Source organism: Leptodactylus fuscus, chromosome 4 (genome assembly GCF_031893055.1).
Source record: "Leptodactylus fuscus isolate aLepFus1 chromosome 4, aLepFus1.hap2, whole genome shotgun sequence".
Lineage (NCBI taxonomy): Eukaryota > Metazoa > Chordata > Amphibia > Anura > Leptodactylidae > Leptodactylus > Leptodactylus fuscus.
In genome coordinates this window covers 124901948-124923944 of record NC_134268.1, presented here as the reverse complement: position 1 = coordinate 124923944, position 21997 = coordinate 124901948, and the positions used below count along the sequence as shown (strand labels likewise).

General features: G+C 45.7%; 1 protein-coding gene across 1 annotated transcript in view; it reads right to left on the bottom strand.

The window, feature by feature from the left end:
* The window catches only part of ZNF830 (zinc finger protein 830), a 241606-nt gene extending 221826 nt beyond the window's left edge, over positions 1-19780 (bottom strand). The window contains exons 1-2 of the mRNA XM_075271033.1: positions 19563-19780; positions 50-167 (exon numbers count right to left, since the gene is read on the bottom strand). Of these exons, the coding sequence (XP_075127134.1) occupies positions 50-167; positions 19563-19751 (307 nt within the window). The 5' untranslated portion in view covers positions 19752-19780. The remainder of the gene's footprint in view (positions 1-49; positions 168-19562) is intronic.
* Positions 19781-21997: the final 2217 nt, after the last annotated feature.

The following is a 21997-nucleotide window of genomic DNA, read 5'->3' as shown; positions in this document are numbered from 1 at the left end:
GCCAACTCCTTTAAGTTTAAACAAATTTACAAAATAAATTTAAGTTTACCTTTAACACGTTTACTCTCCAGGCTCTCCCAAACTCCACCTTTCCTTTTAGTAGTCTGTGACAACTGTGTAGACGAACTGCTGGCTTTTGCTTTGGTTTCTTTAAATTTAGCAACTTTCTATTATAAAAAAATAAAAACACAAAATTAAAAAACCACACACACACATTAAGTTTATATAGTACACATAACACATAATACACATGGTTAATAAAATCAGCTCTTAATTTTTCTCTTGTCAATGAGTATTGAAGTGAATTTTTAAACATACCCAGATCCAAATTTGGATTGCAGTAAAACTCACGTTGCAGCTGTGTCTGAGGCCTGGTTCACATTTGCAATCTGTATTCGTTCGGGGAGTCCACTTTGGGAGCCCCCAAACAAAATACAGAACGCATTAAAAAGCGGTGAGCAATGAAAGCACATGACTCCATAGACTATAATGGGGTCCGTGTGTTTTCCACGGAATGTAGAATGATTAGACACTGGGTGTAGCCACAAGAGGGCAGAAAAGTTTTTTCCCTACTGCCCTATAAAAAAAAGACTATGAGGATACTTTTGGGTAGTATAACTCTTAATGACATTTGAAGGTTTTATAAGAGATGCTATTGTAGAGTATCTGAAAATAACCTTTTAACCCCTTCCCGACATCCGCCGTAATAGTACGGCACTGCCGGGAAGGTGTCAGTCATAACATACGGCTGACAATGTCCTGTAACACCCGCGGTCGGAACCGGGTCCGCCAGCATCTCCGGGGATCGGGACATACTGGTGCCAATCGGCACCCCCTGCGCCTGTTTCAAGGGGTGCTGGTAGTGGGCAGCCCAGGGTCTGATCAGTGACCCCGGGCCTGCCCCATGCCGTCCCCTCCACTTACCTGGTTGATCCTGCCAGGAATGGAAGCAGTCATCCCGTGCGTCTGCACAGGATGACTGCTTCCTGTGCTCTGCAATACACGTGTAACATGTGTATTGCAGATACATCTAGTGAAGCAGTGATCAGCAGATCACTGCTTCAATCCCCCATGGGGACAGAAAAAAAAAGTGATAAAGTAAAAATAAAAAAAGTTTAAATAAGTTTAAAATAAATTATAAATAAATAAAGCCCCAAAAATCCCTTTTTCCCATATAAAATGTTTCTTTATGTAAAATAAAGAAAAATAGAAAAAAAAATATTATACATTTGGTATCACCGCGTCCGTAATAACCTGAACAATAAAATTAAAACATTTAACCCGAACGGCGATCATAAAAAAAAACAACGTACAAAACCACACAAAATAATGATTATTCACCACCTTTGCGCTACGAAATGTTCAATAAAAAGTAAATCAAATGCTCAGATGAAAACCAAAATGGCACCAATCAAAAGCAGAGGTCATCCCACAAAAAATAAGCCCTCAACCAGCTCTGTCTACCGAAAAATAAAAATGTTATGCCTTTCAGAAGATGGCGATGCAAAAATAATAGATTTTTTCCCCTAAATTTAATTTTATTCTGCACAAATAGCAATGCATTAAAAAATAATATAAATGAGGTATCGCTGTAACCGTACCAACACACAGAATAAAGGTAACATGTTACTTATGCTGCACGGGGAAAAAAAATGCTAAAAGCAATGCTAGAATTGATGTTTCCTTTTACATCCTACCCAGAAAGAGTTAATAAAATGTAGTCAATAAGTTACAGGCACCCCAAAATGGTGGCATTGAAAAGCACATCTAATACCGCAAACACCAAGCCCTCATATGGCCAAATTGCCAGAAAATAAAAATATAAATCTGGCTTGTACAATGTGAAGACAAAAAAACCAAAAGTCGCCAAATCATTAGGACATAAGTGGCTGCAACTAGAAGGAAATGTATAATCTGTGCAAGCGTTTTCAGGGGACACCCCATATTTAGAGCTTATGAGAGAGAATACACCAGCGCTGATCCCCCAGAATGCCCCTCTTCCCCGTCCGTGTCATAGGAGCTAGTGGGAAAATAGAATGGGATTTGGTGTGCCCAATTTACTCCGCACAGCTTACACATTCACTTCTGGGTTACTAATGCTCACTACATCACTTGATAAATTCTTTCAGGGGTGCGGTTTTCAAAACGGGGTCACTTTCTAGAGGTTTCCACTGTTTTGACACCTCAAGGGCTTTGTAAATGCGACATGGCGCCTGAAACTGATCACAGCCAGATCTGCCCTATAAAAGTTCCTTGGTGCGCCTTCCCTTCTGCGTCTCGCTGTGCGCCCATAAATTAGTTTACACCCACAAGTAGGGTACTATGGTAGTCCGGAGAACTTGCATAACAAATTGTGGGATGCGTTTTCTCCTTTAACCCCTTGTGAATATGCAAATTCTAGGGCTAAACGAAAATATTAGTATAATACAATTTGAAAATTTCACCTCCATTTTGTCTTAATTAAGCACTTATAGGGTTGAAATACTTGGTATATGTTGATTTGGCTTATTTAAGGGGTGCAGTTTTGAAAATGTGGTGATTTAGGGGGGGGGGGTTTAATACAAGGGTCTTTCAAAACCCCTTCATAACTGGATTAGTCCCTTAAAAAAATGGGTTTTAGAAATTTCTTGAAAATTTTGAATAGTATTGTTTCACTTGTAAATCTTATAATGTCCGTAAAAAATAAAAGGGCGACTAAAGTTTGATGCCGACATAAAGCAGAGATCTGGGACATGCGATTTATGATATAAGTTTGGCAGTCTGACTATCTGTATGCAATGCACATCATTTCAAACTTTATAAAATGCAGATTTTTCAAAATTTCCACCAAATTTCCTATTTTTTCATAATTAAACACAAAACATATCAACCAAAATTTACCACTAACATGAAGTACAACGTGTTATTGCCACATAAAGTGACATGTCAGTTTTGAAAAATCGAGCTTGGTCAGGAAGTCAAAAAGTGCCAGGTCTAACAGTACCATATATACTCGAGTATAAGCCGACCCGGATATAAGCCGAGGCCCCTAATTTTACCACAAAAAACTGGGAAAACTTAATGACTAGAGTATAAGCCTGGGGGGGGGGGGATGCAGTAGCTACTGGAAAATTTCAAAAATTTAAATGGTCTGAGTTTTTTGGTACAGTAGTTGCTGGGTGATGGGGAAGGGAGGAAGGTGTTTTGGTTGTCTGTCTGCCCCTTCCCTGAGCTTGAGGACTGGTTTTTTTTTTCCCCCACTTGGAATTAAGCCTTGCTGAATATAGGGTATCTGCAGTACTCCTATTAACCCCTTCCCAACGGAGCAGGAGCTCTGCAGATACCTTATATTCAGTAGACAGGGATACCTAATGTGTAAGTGTTTCACAGTCATTTTCAACTTTTATATGTACTCTAGGGAAAGGAGTGATTTAGAACTTTTATTTACTTTATTTTTTTATTATATTTTTTTAAAGTTTTTTTTTTCTTCACTAGTTTATGGGAGATTCTATACATTACTATTGCGGCTGGTCATAGACCCCCCTCCCAAAAAAAAATAAAAAATTATATATTTTTTTTTTTTTTTTTACTTGACTCGAGTATAAGCGGAGGGGGGCTTTTTCAGCACAAATACTGTGCTGAAAAATTCGGCTTATACTCGAGTATATACACTTGTATTGCCGTCTATGGGACTTCGCAATCAAATGATTGCAGGTTAAAGCCCCCTAGGGGGCGCTAATAAAATAGTAAAATAAAAAAAAAAAAAACTTTAAAACAAAAAATAAAAAGTTCACCTACTTTCCCTAGAATACATATAAAAGTATAACATTACTGTGAAACATATATACATTAGGTATCCCTGTGTCCGAAAATGCCCGGTCTACTAATATTTTTCCTGTACAGTGAACGTCAAAATCAAAAGTGCTAAACTGCCGGGTTTTTCTCACCGTTTTGCCTCCGATTTAAATAAAAGGTGATCTAAGCAATAGACATTTCCCAAAATGGTATAACTAAAAAGTACATCTGGCACCACAAAAAAAAAAAAAACGCCCTATACATCCCCATACAGCTGCAGGGTTGCCTGTCAATGTGGCCTTGCAGCCATTGCAAAACTACAACTCCCATACAGTAAATATTTCACCATTTTTTGCTTGAAAATTTTTTTCCCCTATTTTTCTCCTCTAAAACCTAGGTGCGTCTTATAGTCCAGTGCATCTTATAGTCCGAAAAATACGATGATATCCTTGCATAGCCTTTAGAAAGGCTATTCCACACCTACCTTTTGTATGTAAATCGCCTCAGTGGTTTTTGAATTAACCGTTTTTATTCATATGCTAATTAGCTTGTCAGCAGCACTGCTCTCTGCTATTCTTTCCTATGTGTGTGTGCGAGCAGGAAGCGGAGTCATCAGCAGCAGACTGTGCTGTACAGACACATAGGAAAGAATAGTAGAGAGGGTTGCACGAAGAGACTTCTGCGGTGCACCAAGAGGCTAATTAGCATATGAATAAAAATGGCCTCATTCAAAAACCACTGAGGTGATTTACATACAAAAAGTAAGTTTCATTTTTATCCAATAATATATTAATTTATGCCTAAAATTAACACATTCACAAAGGGGTGAAGGAGAAAATGCATTTCACAGTTTATTATGCAATTTCTCCTGGGCACAGAAATACCTCACATGTGGGTGTAAACTGATTTTTGGACAGACGGCAGCATACGGAAGGGAAGAAACAACACTGGGGGTATGAAAAGCAGAATTTAATGGTATAGTTTTCAGGCGCCTTGTCTCATTTGCAAAACCCCTAGAGTAGCAAAACAATGAAAACCCCCCAAAAGTGACCCCATGTTGGAAACTACACCCCTCACAGAATTTATCAGGGAGTGTAATGAGCATTAGTATCCCATGCGGGATTGCACAGCGGATAGTGAAAAGTGAATACATAGCTGTGCGGGGTACATTGGGTACACAAATTCCTTACTGTCCCCAATAGCTCCCATGATTGGGGAAGGTCACTCTGGGTTAACTTTTAGTTTATTTTCCCTTATAAGCTGTATATATGGGGGTGTCCCCTGATATAAGCTCGCACAGCTTATACATTCCCTTCCTGCCGCAGTCAGTTGTGTTCTAATGATTTGGCGATTTTTGGTTTCTTTGTCTTCACATTGTACAAGCTATATTTTCTTTATTTGTCTGGTGATGTGTCCATATAAGGGCTCGTTGTTTGCAGGATGAGATGCATTTTGTAATGACACCATTTTTGGGTGCCTACAACATATTGAATACATTTTATATTATATTTTCTTTATTTTTTCTGGTGACGTGGCCATGTAAGGGCTTATTGTTTGTGGGATGAGATGCATTTTGTATTGACACCACGTTTGGGTGCCTACAACTTATTGAATACATTTCATTAATTTATTTATTTTTGCTGGATTTAAAAAAAAAAAAAATTCTAGCACTCTGTTTTACCTTTTAACCCTTTTCTGGCCGAGGACGTCAGCTCTAGGTCCTCCCAGAGTGGCACTTCAGTAGCGGAGGACGTAGCTAAAACATCATCCCTACTAATACCGATATCTCTGGACTGCCTGAACATATCTTGATGCTTTAAAGCAGGGGTCTCAAACTCAATTTACCCCGGAGGCCGGTAGGGGTAAAGTCTGGGTGAGGCTGGGCGCATCAGGTTTTTCCCAATTTTTTTTTCTAAAAGTCATTCTGACACCCGTAACTTTTTTATATTTCCATATACGGGGATGTACAGGGTGTCTTTTTTTGCGGAGCTGGGTGTACATTCTAATTCTACCAGTTTGGGAAATTGCTTTTGCCTTGATCATTTTTTATTCATATTTTTATCAGAGGCAAAAGAGTGAAAAAATGGCGGTTTGGCTCTTTTGACTTTTTTTCCCACTACGGCGTATACCGTACAGGAAAAATATTTTTATTGTTTTGTAGAGCAGGCTTTTTCGGACACAAGGATACCTAATATGTATGTAATTCACAGTATTTAACTGCTTTTATATGCGTTCTAGGGAAAAGGGGGTGATTTGAATTTTGCTTGCTCCAGGCGCCAGCATTCACCGGCAAAATGGCGGCGCCCATGAATTAGTTAGTTGTAGGTTAAGACAGCAGGAAGTAGTGAGGCAAATACAGAAGATGCCAGGGACTCACTAAGGAAGCCAGAAATCGCTCAAAACACTGCTAAAGGTATTTTGGTGTAATTATTAACCCATTGAAGGGTTAATAATTGCAGGCTGTAAACTTGCAGGCTGTAAACTCTGTTCTCTTCCTGGTTTTCTCTGTAAATTGGTGGGCGGGGTTTCACTTGCTGTCTCACATGTAAAGCCAGCGGTGAGTCGCTTCTATGCAGTTGGCCTTGTATGCCTGCGTGCTTCCTTATCATCAAAATTCAATTAGCAGAGCTGATAACTGGAACAGCAGGGAGATAAATAGCTCAGAAATACAAGCTGGCTCCCAGCAAAGGTTTTTTTGCCTGGAAAATCCCTTTAAGGCTAAAGCCCCACGGTGTGGAAAATCAGCTTTTTTTTGTTGCAGATTTTGTTGCGCTTTTTTGAGCCAAAGTCAGGAGTGGATTGAGCAGAGGGTAAAAGTATAAGCACTTTCTTTATACAGTATTTCCCATTCCTTTTGTAGCCATTCTTGGCTTTGGCTCAAAAAACGCAACAAAATCTGCAACAAAAACATCTGTACCCCTCAAAAGGTATAGTAATCACTGTGACCCCAAAGAGGCTTTCCAAAAAGAAATCTGCAGCAGCTAGTGCAAAATGAAATGCCAATATCACGGCTCTGTGAAATATCAGCTCTCCAGTTATGCTCAATTCCCCTCAAAGAGTTTTATTAAGGGGCATAGCAAAGCATTTTTAAGCCTTGAGTATTGTATTATTTTAATTTCTAAATTACTGCAGCAGGAGTTTGAGGCAGCAATCTTCTGATCACTGGTTCGATAGGTATATACTGCAATACACATGTATTGCATGGTATAGGAGGCAGTCAGCCTATGAGCATAGGCTCATAGCCTCTATTCAGGGCAGGATCAACCAGGTATGTGGAGGGACAATGATGGGGCAGACCTGAGATCACCAATCAGACCCCAGGCTTCTGAATAAGAACAGCACCTGTTTGCACAATGTGCTTTCCATGTGTAGATATACCTTGCCAGGACTTCGGCCCCATAAAATATTTTTATTTTCCAAAATAATATTTACTAAAGTGTTTTAAAGTTCACATCTGTACCAGAGCCTCCCCTGCAGAAACCTTTAGGCTGAAGCCCACGTTGCGGAAACACAGCTTCTTTTGTTGCAGATTTTATTGCAGTTTTTTGAGCCAAACCTAGGAGTGACTAAAAAAGAATGGGAGATACATTGCTCAAAAAATTAAAGAGAAAACAAAAAGGAGAACAACGCCGAGCAGATCCTCGTGCATAAATCAAGGATACCAGGATAGTGAAAGGAAAGACAGATGTCCTCTCACCTGGTGGGGTTGTGTGATGGCACAACACCCTATAAAGCGTATAATGGCCTGATGATACAAGCCAGAGCAGCAGCTGCAAACGTCACATGAACGTGAAAATACTGGGATGTAGTGGACCAGCCTCCTCACGGGATTAGGCCAAGAACAAACAGCGCTCGCCCAAACGGATGATAGAAACCCTCTTTATTGTACACATATACACAACGCGTTTCTGGCTAGGATGCCCTTTTTCAAGTGTATAGATTTTCATGGGGAAATCCGAGGCACTTCCCAGTAAGTCACAAAGGTCCCTGCGCCTTCATTCCTTCGCCTGGCAGACAACGTCCGTCTTTCTGGCTATGCCCTCCTGCCAGGTGTGGGGCAGTTGTGCCCTGGCTCTTCCCCTCATCCGTCTTTCTGGCTATGCCCTCCTGCCAGGTGTGGGGCAGTTATGCCCTGGCTCTTCCCCTCGCCCGTCTTTCTGGCTATGCCCTCCTGCCAGGTGTGGGGCAGTTATGCCCTGGCTCTTCCTTTTGGGGAAGAGCCAGGGCATAACTGCCCCACACCTGGCAGGAGGGCATAGCCAGAAAGACGGACGTTGTCTGCCAGGCGAAGGAATGAAGGCGCAGGGACCTTTGTGACTTACTGGGAAGTGCCTCGGATTTCCCCATGAAAATCTATACACTTGAAAAAGGGCATCCTAGCCAGAAACGCGTTGCGTATATGTGTACAATAAAGAAGGTTTCTATCATCCATTTGGGCGAGCGCTGTTTGTTCCTGGCCTAATCCCGTGGGGAGGCTGGTCCGCTACATCTCAAAAAATTAAAGGGAACACTCAAATAACACATCCTAGATCTGAATGAATTAAATATTCTCATTGAATACTTTGTTCTGGCACCTCCAGCGTGTCACGTTGCACCACAGGAGGAGATTCCTCAGAAGACCATCCGCAACCTCATCAGGTACATGCCCAGGCGTTGTAGAGAGGTCATACAGGCACGTGGAGGCCACACACTGCTGAGCCTCATTTTGACATGTTTTAAGGACATTACATCAAAGTCGGATCAGCCTGTACTGTGTTTTTCCACTTTAATTTTGGGGGTGACTCCAAATCCAGGCCTCCATTGGTTAATAAATTTGATTTCCATTGATGATTTTTGTGCGATTGTGTTGTCATCACATTCAAATTTTAATAATTCATTCATTCAGATTTAGGATGTGTTAAGGGGCCATACGGTGGCTCAGTTGTTAGCACTGCAGCCTTGCAGCACTGGAGTCCTGGGTTTGAATCCTGCCAAGGGCAAAAAAAAACATCTGAAAGGAGTTTGTATGTTCTCTTCGAGTTTGCGTGGATTTCCATCCCATATTTCAAAACATACGGATAGGGAAAAACATAACTTGTGAGCCCTATGTGGGGATCACAATCTACATTAAAAAAAAAATAATAATAATTAGAATGTGTTAGAGTGTTCCCTTTATTTTTTTGAGCAGTGTATATACACTCACCGGCCACTTTATTAGGTACACCATGCTAGTAACGGGTTGGACCCCCTTTTGCCTTCAGAACTGCCTCAATTCTTCGTGGCATAGATTCAACAAGGTGCTGGAAGCATTCCTCAGAGATTTTGGTCATATTGACATGATGGCATCACACAGTTGCCGCAGATTTGTCGGCTGCACATCCATGATGCGAATCTCCCGTTCCACCACATCCCAAAGATGTTCTATTGGATTGAGATCTGGTGACTGTGGAGGCCATTGGAGTACAGTGAACTCATTGTCATGTTCAAGAAACCAGTCTGAGATGATTCCAGCTTTATGACATGGCGCATTATCCTGCTGAAGTAGCCATCAGATGTTGGGTACATTGTGGTCATAAAGGGATGGACATGGTCAGCAACAATACTCAGGTAGGCTTTGGCGTTGCAACGATGCTCAATTGGTACCAAGGGGCCCAAAGAGTGCCAAGAAAATATTCCCCACACCATGACACCACCACCACCAGCCTGAACCGTTGATACAAGGCAGGATGGATCCATGCTTTCATGTTGTTGACGCCAAATTCTGACCCTACCATCCGAATGTCGCAGCAGAAATCGAGACTCATCAGACCAGGCAACGTTTTTCCAATCTTCAATTTCGATGAGCTTGTGCAAATTGTAGCCTCAGTTTCCTGTTCTTAGCTGAAAGGAGTGGCACCCGGTGTGTTCTTCTGCTGCTGTAGCCCATCTGCCTCAAAGTTCGACGTACTGTGCGTTCAGAGATGCTCTTCTGGCTACCTTGGTTGTAACGGGTGGCTATTTGAGTCACTGTTGCCTTTCTATCAGCTCGAACCAGTCTGGCCATTCTCCTCTGACCTCTGGCATCAACAACGCATTTCCGCCCACAGAACTGCCGCTCACTGGATGTTTCTTCTTTTTCGGACCATTCTCTGTAAACCCTAGAGATGGTTGTGTGTGAAAATCCCAGTAGATCAGCAGTTTCTGAAATACTCAGACCAGCCCTTCTGGCACCAACAACCATGCCACGTTCAAAGGCACTCAAATCACCTTTCTTCCCCATACTGATGCTCGGTTTGAACTGCAGGAGATTGTCTTGACCATGTCTACATGCCTAAATGCACTGAGTTGCCGCCATGTGATTGGCTGATTAGAAATTAAGTGTTAACGAGCAGTTCGACAGGTGTACCTAATAAAGTGGCCGGTGAGTGTAGAAGCTTCTATACTTCTACCATCTGCTCAATCCACTCCTGACTTTAGCTCCAAAAACCGCAGCAGATAAAGCTGCGTTTCCACAATGTGGGGCTTCAGCCTTACCCTTCGTTCACATCTGCGGTTTGTAATCCGTTCGGGGGGTCCGCATGGGAACCCCCTGAACAGATTACCAAATACATTTGCAAGCGGTGTGCAGTGAAAGCACACGAACCCCATAGACTATAATGGGGTCCATATGCTTGCCGTGCGCTGCCCGCACGAATCATGTGGACAGGAAAATACGATTGTGAAGTACTTTCCTGTCCACATGTTCCCTGCAGAGATCTCATGGCAAGCACCCAGACCCCATTATAGTCTATGGAGTACTGTGCTTTCACTGCACACCGCTAGCAAATGCAGAGTACTTTTGTCTCTGCCTTTCAGTATGGTAAAGGCTAAATACTAGACACGGTAAGGACCTTCTGACGTCACCAGGTCACATGACCGGATAGGCGTGTCTTTATTTGTAAGCAGGACCTTCCACTGTATCCTGTGTAGTGGAGCAACATGGAGAGCTGCTGCGAAGTGCACGAGGTAGTGAAGGGGCAAGATACAGTAGGTGGACTGCAGGGAGTAGTGTAGAGGGGGAGAGATTTTGGGGAAGAGATGTGGGGTGCAGGGTGTAGTGTAGTGGAGAGATGTGGGGTGTAGTGTGGGGGAGAGATGTGGGGTGTAGTGTGGGGGAGAGATGTGGGGTGCAGTGTGGGGGAGAGATGTGGGGTGCAGTGTGGGGGGACAGATGTGGGGCGCAGGGTGTAGTGTGGGGGGAGAGATGTGGGTGCAGGGTGTAGTGTGGGGGGAGAGATGTGGGGTGCAGGGTGTAGTGTGGGGGAGAGATGTGGGGGGAGAGATGTGGGGGGAGAGATGTGGGGGGAGAGATGTGGGGGGAGAGATGTGGGGGGAGAGATGTGGGGGGAGAGATGTGGGGGGAGAGATGTGGGGGGTGCAGGGTGTAGTCTGGGGTGCAGGGTGTAGTGTGGGGGGAGAGATGTGGGGTTCAGCGTGGGGGGAGAGATGTGGGATTCAGGGTGTAGTGTGGGGGGAGAGATGTGGGGTGCAGGGTGTGATGTGGGGGGAGAGATGTGGGGTGCAGGGTGTAGTGTGGGGTGAGAGATGTGGGGTGCAGGGTGTAGTGTGGGGTGAGAGATGTGGGGTGCAGGGTGTAGTGTGGGGTGCAGGGTGTAGTGTGGGGTGCAGGGTGTAGTGTGGGGGGAGAGATGTGGGATGCAGGGTGTAGTGTGGGGGGAGAGATGTGGGATGCAGGGTGTAGTGTGGGGGGAGAGATGTGGGGTACAGAGTGTAGTGTGGGGGGAGAGTTGTGGGGTGCAGGGTGTAGTGTGGGGGGAGAGATGTGGGGTGCAGGGTGTAGTGTGGGGGGAGAGATGTGGAGTGCAGGGTGTAGTGTGGGGGGGAGAGATGTGGGGTGCAGGGTGTAGTGTGGGGGGGAGAGATGTGGGGTGCAGGGTGTAGTGTGGGGGAGAGATGTGGGGTGAAGGGTGTAGTGTGGGGGAGAGATGTTGGGTGCAGAGTGTAGTGTTGGAGGAGAGGTGGGGTGCACGGTGGACTGGGGGGGAGATGATGGATGCATGGTGTTCTGTAGGAGGAGAGATGCAGGGTCTGGGGGGAGATGATGGATGCATGGTGTTCTGTAAGAGGAGAGATGCAGGGTGTACTGTGGGGGGTGGATGTGGGGTACACAATTGACTGTGGGGGGGGAGGTGTGGGGTGCCTGGTGAATTGGGGGGGGATTTAGATCTGTGTTACTTTAGGGGATGACAAGCTATGGTTGATGCTTGGTGGATTTAGGGTAAAGTTCACACAGGTTTGTTTGGTCAGGATTTTGAGGCCGTATCCGCCTCAAAATCCTGACCATACAGACAGCTACCATTGAAACCAATAGGAGCCGGTCTGTTCTTTTTTCTGAGAGCCGTTTGTTCCAGGTCCCGGAAAAAATAACGGACATGCTCATTCTTCAGGCGGTGCAGAGGTGATTGACAATGTACTTTAGGTTAAAGCCCCACATAGGGGGCCACAGCCAAAAGCCCTGCAGGAAAAACCTCTATGGAAACACACTGCAATCTTCCCACAGCGCCATAAAATGCTCAGTTTTCCTCTGCAGACTTTCCACTTTCGATATACTTATAGGGAGTCTGCCAGCGTTTCCATAGATATAGTTTCCATGTGCTGCAACGTCCATAAACTCCCCAGGTATTTTCTGATATTTGTGGATGGGATTCGCTAGACTCCTATCCACTTTGCAGGGACTGTAAACGTTGCGGTTTTTGCTATGGTGTTTCTGCCATGTTGGGCTTCAGCCTTAATAGACACATGGGGAGCTGTGGGAAACTTGTTTGGGGGGCTCTGAGCTGTGGAGTGCTTAACACTATGGGGGTGCACTAGAGAGATGTAGAATGCTTGTGAGGGGGTGCACAGAAAATATATGGATATTGGTGAAATGCTAGCATTGCGGAGGTAGGCTTATAGGAGCTATCTGGTCACCACAAGGTAACCCCTTCCCGTGGGCATCATGCACAGGGGTGATAAGAGTTTGGGTGTTTTGCACACCAGTCTTAATGGAATGGCTGCTCTTTAAGGTTCATGGGGGATAGTAACGTTGTGGGGGCAAACTGGAGGGACATGGAGGACAGTGCAGTGCTTGTTAGTAATGTGGGGTACACTGGAGGGACATGGGGGATAGTAGGATGAATGTTAGTAATGTGGGGTACACTGGAGGGACATGGGGGATAGTGTGATGCTTGTTAGTAATGTGGGGTACACTGGAGGGACTTAGGGGGGTAGTGTGGTGCTTGTTAGTAATGTGGGGTACACTGGAGAGACTTGGGGGGGCTAGTAGGATGATTGTTAGTAATGTGGGGTACACTGGAGGGATTTAGGGGGATAGTGTGGTGCTTGTTAGTAATGTGGGGTACACTGGAGAGACTTGGGGGGGCTAGTAGGATGATTGTTAGTAGTGTGGGGTAAACTGGAGGGACATGGGGGATAGTGGGATATACCTGGATGTAGTTATAGCTGCAACTCATTAGTATCGGGTCTCCATTATACCATACTGTGAAGACCCAGTGGCTATGATGGCCACCATCTTTAAAGGTCCGACATGTACTATTACGGATGTTGGAAAGGGGTACAATTATTTGAAAGGGATCCTATCATTCAAACGCATTTTTTTATGACTAACACGTCGGAATAGCCTTAAAGGGGTCCTATCATTTAAACACTTTTTTTTTTTAGCTGACACATCAGAATAGCCTTAAGAAAGGCTATTCGTCTCCTACCTTTATCCGTCGTCTCCGGACCGCCATTCGGTAGAAATACAGTTTTTCACCGGTATGCAAATGAGTTCTTTCGCAGCAGTGCTCAGACAGCACTGGGGGCGTCCCCAATGTTGCCAGAGAACTCTCTCTAGCGACGCCTCAATCTTCAACAGCAACCGCCTCTTCTGCGTCTTCTCTTGGGTCACACTCCGGCGCCTGCGAAGTCTGTTCTGCCATTGGGACGCAGGCAAGAGAGGAGTGCACAGGCCGGCTGGCAGCTATTTTTTTGGAGGCCGCTACGCACGCATATGCAGTAGGCTCCAGTTCTCCATACAACTACAGGAGCGTATTGTGCATGCGCGCGTAGCGGCCTCCAAAATAATGGCCGCCGGCCAGCCTCTGCACTCGGCTCTTGCCTGCGTCCCAATGGCAGAGCAGACTGCGCAGGCGCCGGAGTGTGATCCCAGCCGGAAGAAGACGTAGAAGAGGTTGTTGCTATTGAAGATGGAGGTGTCGCTGGAGAGAGTTCTCTGGCAACATTGGGGACGCCCCCAGTGCTGTCTGAGCGCTGGGGCCTGCCCCCAGTGCTGCGAAAGAACTCATTTGCATAACAGTTAAAACCAGGTATTTCTACCGAACTGCGGGCCGGAGACGACTGATAAAGGTAGGAGACGAATAGCCTTTCTTAAGGCTATTCCAACGTGTCAACTAGAAAAAAAAGTGTTTAAATGATAGAATCCCTTTAAGAAAGGCTATTTGTCTCCTACGTTTTGTTGTCTTCTCCGCGTCGCCGTTCGCCTGGTTTTTGTCGGTATGCAAATGAGTTCTCTTGCAGTACTGGGGGCGGGCACCAGCGTTCAGACAGCACTGGGGGCGGCCCTAATGCTGCGAGAGAACTCTCTGCAGTGCTGCCTCCATCTTTATCAGCAACGGCCTCTTCATCTTCTTTCGGTGTGCGGTGGGTCAAAATTCAACACGTGCGCAAGTCTGCTCTGCCAGTGGGCCTCGGGCAGAGCCAACATCACATGCGGGTGGCCCTTTTTTTGTGGCGGCTTACACAAGCAGGAACAGTAAGAGCTCCATAGAACTACAGGAGTGTACTGCGCCTGCTTGCATAAGCGGCCACAAAAAAATGGCCGAGGCCCGCTGGCAAAGCCGACTTGCGCATGTGTTGAATTTTGACACACCGTGCACCAGAAGAAGATGAAGAGGCTGTTGCTGATGAAAATGGAGGCAACGCTGGAGAAAGCTCTCTCGCAGCATTGGGGACTCCCCCAGTGCTGTTTGAGCGCTGAGGCCCGCCCCCAGTGCTGCGAGAGAACTAATTTGCATACAGACAAAAAAACGGGATTTCAGGCGAACGGCGGCGCGAAGAAGACAAGGAAATGTAGGAGAAAAATAGCTTTTCTTAAGGCTATTCCGACGTGTTAGTCATAAAAAAAGGCATTTGAATGATAGGATCCCTTTAAAAAGTGACCTCTGAGTTTGTTCATGTTTTGCTGTTATTTTGTTGTTTTTACTTTATGTATTTTTTTGCCCCCAAAATAAAATTTAATAAAAATAAAAGTGTAAATAGTGTTTTCTGAGTGACATAGCTTTAATAGTAAGAAATCCAGCAATTAGCCATAACTTAACTCTCCCCGCACCACCCCCCCCCCCCCTCCTTGTGTCACCAAAACAACTCTGACCCATCAAGGCACAACAAGATCTCTGCATACAGTAGTGTAAGATCTAGAACATGATGGAGTAAGGTTACGTTCACACTACTTTTATACATGTCCGTTACTGTCATCTGTCATAGGATGAGAGCAACAGACATAGATGGAGCCTCATCCTCCTGCGTCTGTTCCCATTGACTAGAATGTTATAAAAAAAAAAAATATTAAGGACGCCGTCTTCTGTCTCCCTTTTTCTGTCTCTTGTGTTTCTTCTGTTATTTTTGTAAAGGAAGGAAAATGTCCGGTGCGCACAACTTATTCTTAAGTCAGAAAACTAAACCTAAATGATGGGAGACGGAGGACAGACGGGAGACGGAGGACAGACGGGAGACGGAGGACAGACGGGAGACGGAGGACAGACGGGAGACGGAGGACAGACGGGAGACGGAGGACAGACGGGAGACGGAGGACAGACGGGAGACGGAGGACAGACGGGAGACGGAGGACAGACGGGAGACGGAGGACAGACGGGAGACGGAGGACAGACGGGAGACGGAGGACAGACGGGAGACGGAGGACAGACGGGAGACGGAGGACAGACGGGAGACGGAGGACAGACGGGAGACGGAGGACAGACGGGAGACGGAGGACAGACGGGAGACGGAGGACAGACGGGAGACGGAGGACAGACGGGAGACGGAGGACAGACGGGAGACGGAGGACAGACGGGAGACGGAGGACAGACGGGAGACGGAGGACAGACGGGAGACGGAGGACAGACGGGAGACGGAGGACAGACGGGAGACGGAGGACAGACGGGAGACGGAGGACAGACGGGAGACGGAGGACAGACGGGAGACGGAGGACAGACGGGAGACGGAGGACAGACGGCAGACGGAGGACAGACGGGAGACGGAGGACAGACGGGAGACGGAGGACAGACGGGAGACGGAGGACAGACGGGAGACGGAGGACAGACGGGAGACGGAGGACAGACGGGAGACGGAGGACAGACGGGAGACGGAGGACAGACGGGAGACGGAGGACAGACGGGAGACAGCATCCATCATGTTATCTACATTAGTGTTAATGGGAATGGTCACTGACTGTCTCTGCTGCAGTTAATGTTCGTTGCTGTCATTCATCAACGGATTTTTGATCAGAGCAGAAACAGCAGCACATGCGCTAATGTGAATAAAGACCACATGTGTAATGGCACCCTAAGGCCGGCTTCACATGGACACATTTGGTTGTCAGCAGTATAGTTGTTTATGATGTTAGGAGTCTCTGCTTCCTCGCAGCTTCAGTGTCTCATACTGTAATGTCTGTGTGAAGCCGGCCTAAGGGCGAGTTCACACGGAGTAAAGTGCTGCGTGATGTGGCACATATACGCCGCGTGAGCTTTTGCGGGCCGTATATGCTCCCATTGATTTCAATGGGAGCTGGGATCGTATACGTGGCGCTATTTTGCGGCCGCAAAATCACAGCCGCAAAATACTGCAACAAATAAAGCTGCGTTTCCGCAACGTGGGGCCCCGGCCTAAGGGCTAGTTCACACGTGAACTGCCCGCGTGGGTTTTAACACAGAGAGAGACGCGGCGAGCCACGTCTCTCTCTTGTCAAAACCCGGTCGCGGCTTTCACCTCCGCTGTCGGCTCAAATGAATGAGCCAACATGGAGGGTGCTGCAGCCGGGCGGAAGCCGTGCGGCGCAGCCCGCGCGGCTTCCGCTTGAAGAAAGAGCACATGCTCTTCAGCAGCTCGCCGCTAGCGGAGAACAGAAGCCCGGCGGTCTCCATAGACCACCATTATAAGGGGAGGTTTTGGACGCGAAATCCGCTGTCAAAAACCTCCCCTTATACTCACGTGTGAACTAGCCCTAAAGGAGTATTCTAGGAATATGCTGTTGAGCTCCACTTCTACTCAGATAGAATCTGTATGTCACACGGCCATGCTGTAGGTCAATCTAATTGAAATGAATGGGGATGAGCTGTAATACTAAGCACGGCCTCTGTACAGTGTATGGCGCTGTGTTTGGTAAGTAGAGAAGAGACCGCAGCAATCAATATCGTAATCCCAATAAACCCTTTAATTTATACCTTCCTGTAACTCTAGGCTGAGGCCACACAAAATAGGACTGATCTAAGGGCGGCTCCATACTTGTGCCCGGTCTCTGCTTTGTGAGTCTCCGTCTTGTGCCCCAGAAACCCTGATGGAAACCCAGAATTCAGTGTCCGCTGGTGAGCGTCCGTCTTCTGATCTCCACGGCGAAACCGTTTCTTTTTTTAACCAGACACAAAGTCCTGCATGACCGACTTTGTGTCCAGTTAAAAAAAAAAAATGGTTTAGCCACGAAGACCAGAAGACGCTCACGGGCGGACACTTTGCAAACCCATTCAAATGAAAAGTGACTGCCAGTTTTCGTCTTCTGTCCAGTTTCTCGGGCAGAGGACGGAAAGCTGCAAAGCAGAGAGCGGACACAGGTGTGAACCCGCCCTAAGATACATTCAGCAAAGTTTACTATACAATTGTATAGTGAATGCTGAATATTACCGGAAAAGAGCGGCTTCATTCACAAAACTGCTGCCAATGTTACAAGCCGTGCGGCTTCTGTGTAAAACAGCAGTTATCTACTATATATAAGTAGTATACAGTACTAGCCTTCTACAGAAATAGCCTTCTTCGCGTTCATTCTCATATTATAAGCCTACATTCACACCACATTGAATAATGGTCATGTCATCACATGGCAGTCTTACATTCAATGAGGGGATTCACATATCCGGGTCACGGACTGTCAAACAATGCAACATGTTCTCTTTCCTTACAGATCTCTTCATACACTGACTATATACTATCTTATACCATCTGACACCTCCTAAGTACAGTATATGATACATGGATACAGTGTGAGACGGCTAAATACTAACACTGGAAAGGACCTCACCAGGATGAAACCTTGTAAGTACATGAAACATAGAAAAGGTCCTTACAGAGTATAGTAAATAGCCAGTTCAGTGTGAGATGGCTATATACTATCACTGGAAAGGATCTCACTGGTATGAAACCTTGTAAGTATAGGATACATAGAAAAGGTCCTTACGGAGTATAGTAAATAGCCAGTTCAGTGTGAGACGGCTAAATACTATCACTGGAAAGGACCTCACCGGTACGAAACCTTTTGAGTACATGAAACATAGAAAAGGTCCTTACGGAGTATAGCAACAGCTAAATACTATCACTGGAAAGGACCTCGCCGGTATGAAACCTTGTAAGTACATGAAAGATGGAAAAGGTCCTTACGGAGTATAGTAAATAGCCAGTTCAGTGTGAGACGGCTAAATACTATCACTGCAAAAGGACCTCACCAGGATGAAACCTTGTAAGTATATGATACATAGAAAAGGTCCTTATGGAGTATAGTAAATAGCCAGTTCATTGTGAGACAGCTAAATACTATCACTGGAAAGGATCTCACCGGTATGAAACCTTGGAAGTATAGGATACATAGAAAAGGTCCTTACGGAGTATAGTAAATAGTCAGTTCAGTGTGAGACGGCTAAATACTATCACTGGAAAGGACCTCACCGGTATGAAACCTTGTAAGTATAGGATACATAGAAAAGGTTCTTACGGAGTATAGTAAATAGTCAGTTCAGTGTGAGACGGCTAAATACTATCACTGGAAAGGACCTCACCGGTATGAAACCTTGTAAGTATAGGATACATAGAAAAGGTTCTTACGGAGTATAGTAAATAGCCAGTTCAGTGTGAGACGGCTAAATACTATCACTGGAAAGGACCTCACCGGTACGAAACCTTTTGAGTACATGAAACATAGAAAAGGTCCTTACGGAGTATAGCAACAGCTAAATACTATCACTGGAAAGGACCTCGCCGGTATGAAACCTTGTAAGTACATGAAAGATGGAAAAGGTCCTTACGGAGTATAGTAAATAGCCAGTTCAGTGTGAGACGGCTAAATACTATCTCAGTTAAGGACCCGACCACTAAGGGGCAAAAAGGTCCTTACCAGTAATGGGAAATAGACAGCTCACACTGAGTCGGCTAAATACTAGATGCCTTAAGGACCAGGTCCTTATGGCGTCTAGTATTTAGTCACAACCCTTTCAGTATACAAACAGCACACACCTGATGGACCTCATTATATTCTATGGGGTGTGCTGGGTAACCACTGTTTTGATGGTCTGGTTCTTCAAAACAGAGTGAGGACCCCAAAGATGTAGAGCCTTATTTATTTGGAGGACAACTTCTGCAGGATAGTGTCAAAAATTGTAAATTGTGGAATGAAACAAACTGGAAGTGGTTGGGACTGATGTCAGAATTACAGCAGATCTTTTATGTCAACAGCTTTTTTTAAAACACATTTTGACTCTGCTAAAAGCCATTTAATGGAAACTTAGTCTTACCTCTTTATGCTGCTTTCCAAGGATGTGTGTTTGCCACAAGAATTCACTTTTTATCAGCATATTGCACACAACACAGGATAATTCACCTAGGCTGTTATACATATACAATGAGTAGTTAAGGCTCAAAATGTGTAATTTATCATTCATGAAAAGATGGTATTGCAACCAATTGGTATGAATATGCTCCATACAAGAGTGTGAAGATTAGTATCAAATCAACATCAGAACAAAGTAGGGAACCATTAACAAACGGGGGGGGGGGGGGGATGTCGGTGGGAGCCTCAGATTTTACTTGGGTTTCACAACACAACTAATCCACATATTTACACAGATTACAGCATGAAAGGCAGTACATGCAAAAATAATCTAGAAAAATCTCCGCTACATAACCTAATTTGCTGAGATCACATGGCGCCCTCAATTTCCACACAGTCAATTTTATGACAGCCACAAATAAGCAGTACTAATAGAAACGTGAAATGCCAGTTGCCGGCTACCAGCTCCGGTAACCGGTTTTAAGAAGGATATTTAGCCAACGGGGATTGGATTTTTTTCTTGGCTGCAGTTTCTCTTTGTTTTGCCTTCATTAATCTTCTCAATTCATCTTGCTGTATTAAAGTTTTCTTTCCGGAAGTCGCCATTGTTTTTCACCTCCTTAGACCCCAAACACGTTATTGCCTATCGAAACCAAATAAGGACGTCAACGTGAAAAAGACACAAATTCCGAATATAACATAACTTGGAGGAAAGTTGAGTTTTTAGGAACGTTTCTAATAAAATGGACAGTGTAAATACGAAAGCGTTAGGGCAGTATCTAGACGGTAGCTGCTAAGTCGGTCGTGACTAGAGGGTCGTGGCTAGAATGGAGTTGCTCCTGGTAGGTGTGATGTCACAGGAAGGGGCGTGTCCTCTCGGAGGAGGGCGGAGTTTCGGCCATCACTGCTTGGTGCTGTATAGAGGAAGCCGGAGCCGAACACATGTAGATGGAGAAGAGAAAGCAGAGAGGATTGTAGTGTCGTAATGGAGGCTAGAAGGGGAGAGACAGGATTGTTCTACATAGGACTGTATGTGAGGAGGGGGAGGGAGTGATGTAGTTACATGGGACTGCATGTTGGATGAGGCTGAAAAGAGAGTGATGTTTTACATGGGACTGTATCCCGGAGGGTCTGGGGGATTGGATTGATGTTTAGGGTGGTATAGGAGTCGTTGGCATGGAGGGAGACAGGGTCCTTTGGGTGTTCCTGGCATTTAAGGGGGGCGCAGGAGATCGTTGGGGGTACTGCTGGCATCTATTGCTCAGCAGTGCCCCCCCCCAGTATTATAGTATGACATGCCCAGCAGTGTCCCCCCCCCCCCCCCCCCAAACAGGATTATATGCCCATCAGCAGTGGCCTGGGACATTAGGGGCCTGGCAACAGCTGCTACCCCCTGCCTTTTTTTTCTTTTTTTAATAGGCTGTTACCGGCAGGGGCTGGGATCGGTAAGTGACACCGCGGGGCCCCCAAGCACTATTATTATACTAGTTTTTTTTAATACTACTATTATACTATTTTCAGAACCCCAAGTATAATGATCGGAGGCCCCGGAAAGGTAAGAGAACATAATAAACGTCACACAACTAGGCCCGGGTCATGTGACGTCTGTATGTCATTAAAGGTGGCCGACGCCACCGAAGACTGCAGCAGAGCGGGAGATAGGTAAGTTACAGTGTTTTTTATGTTTGTATCACCCTTGGTCTCCGATTATTATACTCTGGGGTCTGAAAAGACACCAGAGTATAATAATTGTTCATGGGTGGTCATTATAGGGCATAATACTGTGTGCAGGGGCCACTATGGGGCATAATACGGTGTGTAGGGCCACTATGGGGCATAATACTGTGTACAGAGGTCACTATGGGGCATAATACTTTGTGTACGGGCCACTATGGGGCATAATACTTTGTGTACGGGCCACTATGGGGCATAATACTGTGTGCAGGGGCCACTATGGGGCATAATACGGTGTGTAGGGCCACTATGGGGCATAATACTGTGTGCAGGGGTCACTATGGGGCATAATACTGTGTGCAGGGGCCACTATGGGGCATAATACTGTGTACAGGGGTCACTATGGGGCATAATACTGTGTGCAGGGGCCACTATGGGGTATAATACTGTGTGCAGGGGCCACTATGGGGCATAATACGGTGTGCAGGGGCCACTATGGGGCATAATACGGTGTGTAGGGCCACTATGGGGCATAATACTGTGTGCAGGGGCCACTATGGGGTATAATACTGTGTGCAGGGGCCACTATGGGGCATAATACGGTGTGCAGGGGCCACTATGGGGCATAATACGGTGTGTAGGGCCACTATGGGGCATAATACTGTGTGCAGGGGCCACTATGGGGCATAATACTGTGTGCAGGGGCCACTATGGGGCATAATACGG